Source organism: Anoplophora glabripennis, unplaced genomic scaffold (genome assembly GCF_000390285.2).
Source record: "Anoplophora glabripennis isolate ALB-LARVAE unplaced genomic scaffold, Agla_2.0 scaffold217, whole genome shotgun sequence".
Taxonomy (NCBI): domain Eukaryota; kingdom Metazoa; phylum Arthropoda; class Insecta; order Coleoptera; family Cerambycidae; genus Anoplophora; species Anoplophora glabripennis.
The window spans coordinates 686,104-688,757 of NW_019416331.1; the positions used below are offsets into that span (position 1 = coordinate 686,104).

General features: G+C 33.6%; 1 protein-coding gene across 1 annotated transcript in view; it reads right to left on the reverse strand.

Moving 5' to 3' along the window:
- Positions 1-2,654, reverse strand: part of LOC108905328 — a 13,305-nt gene that overhangs the window by 6,366 nt on the left and 4,285 nt on the right. The window contains exons 2-4 of the mRNA XM_018708147.2: positions 1,204-1,313; positions 834-1,110; positions 566-710 (exon numbers count right to left, since the gene is read on the reverse strand). Of these exons, the coding sequence (XP_018563663.1) occupies positions 566-710; positions 834-1,110; positions 1,204-1,313 (532 nt within the window). The remainder of the gene's footprint in view (positions 1-565; positions 711-833; positions 1,111-1,203; positions 1,314-2,654) is intronic.

Below are 2,654 nucleotides of genomic sequence, written 5' to 3' on the forward strand. Positions count from 1 at the left end.
TTATTTATCATTAGCAAAGGATCTTAATTATGCCTTTTGTTAGCGGTTGTTTTGTATTTATATTTGGGTAGTTAGAGCAACGATCGTGGGTTTCTCTGCCATGCTCTTTCCCCACAGGAGCTCTAGGTGAGCCTGGCACTCTCATTTTATGTTAAATGGTTATTAATGTTTTTGTTGTTCTTTCTATTTGTTACACGTTTAATTTGAAGACTGTTGTATGTAAATAATAAAGTTAGGTGTATTTACTCTGCTTTTGTTTTATAAAATTAACCCATACTTCCCCTCTTTAAAGTTAGTAGCCAGCACCTTCTGGTCAATTAAACATGGATGTATACAACGTAGGTATTCCTCATGACGATCACATATTTCTTGGGCACCACTACGTTTATTTTTTTTTCGATCGAACCCGAGGTTATACTACAATACAACTTTTATTCTTATACTGTTTTTTATATAGTAAAGAAAAACAGAGCAAATATGGGATGGAAAACCACCAACATAAAAAGTGTATTCGTATAAAACGTTTTATATGCCATTTTTTTTTAAATAAGGAACTGGTACTCACTCGCATTTCTTTTTGTCGATCGTAAGGTTAGGTATCGAATTTGGTGAAAATGTGGCTGGGTTAAATTTCAGAGTCTGGTTAACACAACTTTTTATGCTTTCCACGCGGGAGTTGAGGCATTCTACACCTTTTTCTGCCACAAACACTGCAAATAAAAAAATATGTGTTTACATCTATCCAGATGGTGCATATAAAAGTATGGTGACACTTAGATCAAAACAGAGCAAACCAGATCAGTTCAGATTTATTTTCTCCTGTAGGTACTTACTAGCAATTCTATCACCATCTCTGTAGCAAGCAAAATCTGAGATCTGCCTCACTATGTTTCCTGTGACATTCAAAGCGTTCTTTTCGTTTTCTTCTAAACATGGCTGTACGGCGTCGTATACCTTTTTGACGCATTCTCTTATTTGGGGTCTTTTGCCGCAATATTTTCCGAACACCTCATCCATCGATCCTGTCTTCTTGGCTTCTTCCACCTCTGTTTTTATTTTATCTACATCGATAATGTCCTTTATGCATGACTGCGCCTGTTCTCCTGCAGTCTGGGAAAAAGAAAAATAATAATGATAATTAAAAGAATATTTAATTTTATAAGTAAATGTTTCACTTGTCACTGAGGTGGCTCTGCAGCATACCTTTAATTTTTCATATGTTCCAGCGCCTCCTTTTTTCTCACATCTTTCTTTAATAGCTTCGAAATCGTCTAGATCCGGCACTTCTGCCGGTATTTCTGCCTGACATATACCTATAAAAGAAGGAATAATATATTCCAAATGCAACAAATTATTTACCTACTCATTTATACAGTTTGCAAAGTTACAGCTCCTAGTATTGGTAGGTATAGTCTTTCCGATCTCAATTGAAGAACCAAGAGGTTGGCAGTATTTAACAGGTTCGGTCGCTGACGCAACAACACTGCATTGTAATATTTGAAAAACTTGTTCCCATATTTTGCCAACCTCAATTAAATTGTTTTACATTGCATCGAATGGAAGTAGAAGTGGATTACTTAAGCGGAACATTTGAGGGATTTTTCTTCTGCGACTAATTTCAAGTCATTAAAATGCTATCAAAAATGTCAAAAATCACCTCATATTTTGTAATCACATCTATTAAAAAATATTTCTTGTGTGCTAACTAGGGATGTTCTGTGTCGTCTGCTTTTCGAGATGGATTATGCTGAATCTGCTAATAAGAATAAAAGGTCTGCAAATTTTACGAATAACGACAAAGTTTTATTGATAAATGTTGTTTCTAAGTTTAAACATATCGTCGAAAATAAAAAAACAGTTGCGGTAACTTCCAGAGAGAAGACTGAAGCATGGAAAAATATTACTCAACGATATAATAGTTCTGGACCATCTTGTCCCAGAGATGTGGAATGTCTGAAAAGGTGTTATGATAACAGGAAGGAACTGTTAAGAAAGTCAGTTGCATTCGAAAGAAGAGAACTTTATAAAACTCACATAACACATTACATGTAATTCATACTCAGTTGCTTGCAAAAGGGAAGCAGCTATTATTTGATCCTTAAATATTACCCAAATAATTAGTTACAATGTCATTCTGAACTCTTTGTGCATCTGCTTGTATGTTTAGTAATGCTCCATGATTATTTATTCGACCCATGTCTCTTTCTATTATTTCTAAATCATCGTCAAATATGTCTTCATATTCTACATTTAAATCAATAAAATCCATTTTAATCCACACACTTCAGAATCTAGCACTCAAAATATCAAATCCTACGAACTGGACCTTTTGTTAAGTTTTTTATGGTATGGACATTTATTCTGTTTTAATTATTTGGTTAACTAAACTTCCACTAAAACCTCCAAAGCTGGTGGTTTAAGTTAATCTGAGATTAAAAATAATTGACTCAAGTTTAAGAATTAGTGCAACAAAAATTTCTATTTTAATCTACGTTTAGTCTTAAACTTCCGTCAAATACCCTTGGTGCAACTACCCATAGTTAGTATATTTTTGGTACGTACCTACAAAATTATGTCTTTCATAAATTTACTTGAAATTATTTTCATTTAATAAAAAACCGTTATTGATTATAGTGGTACCTACTTTTGAAAAT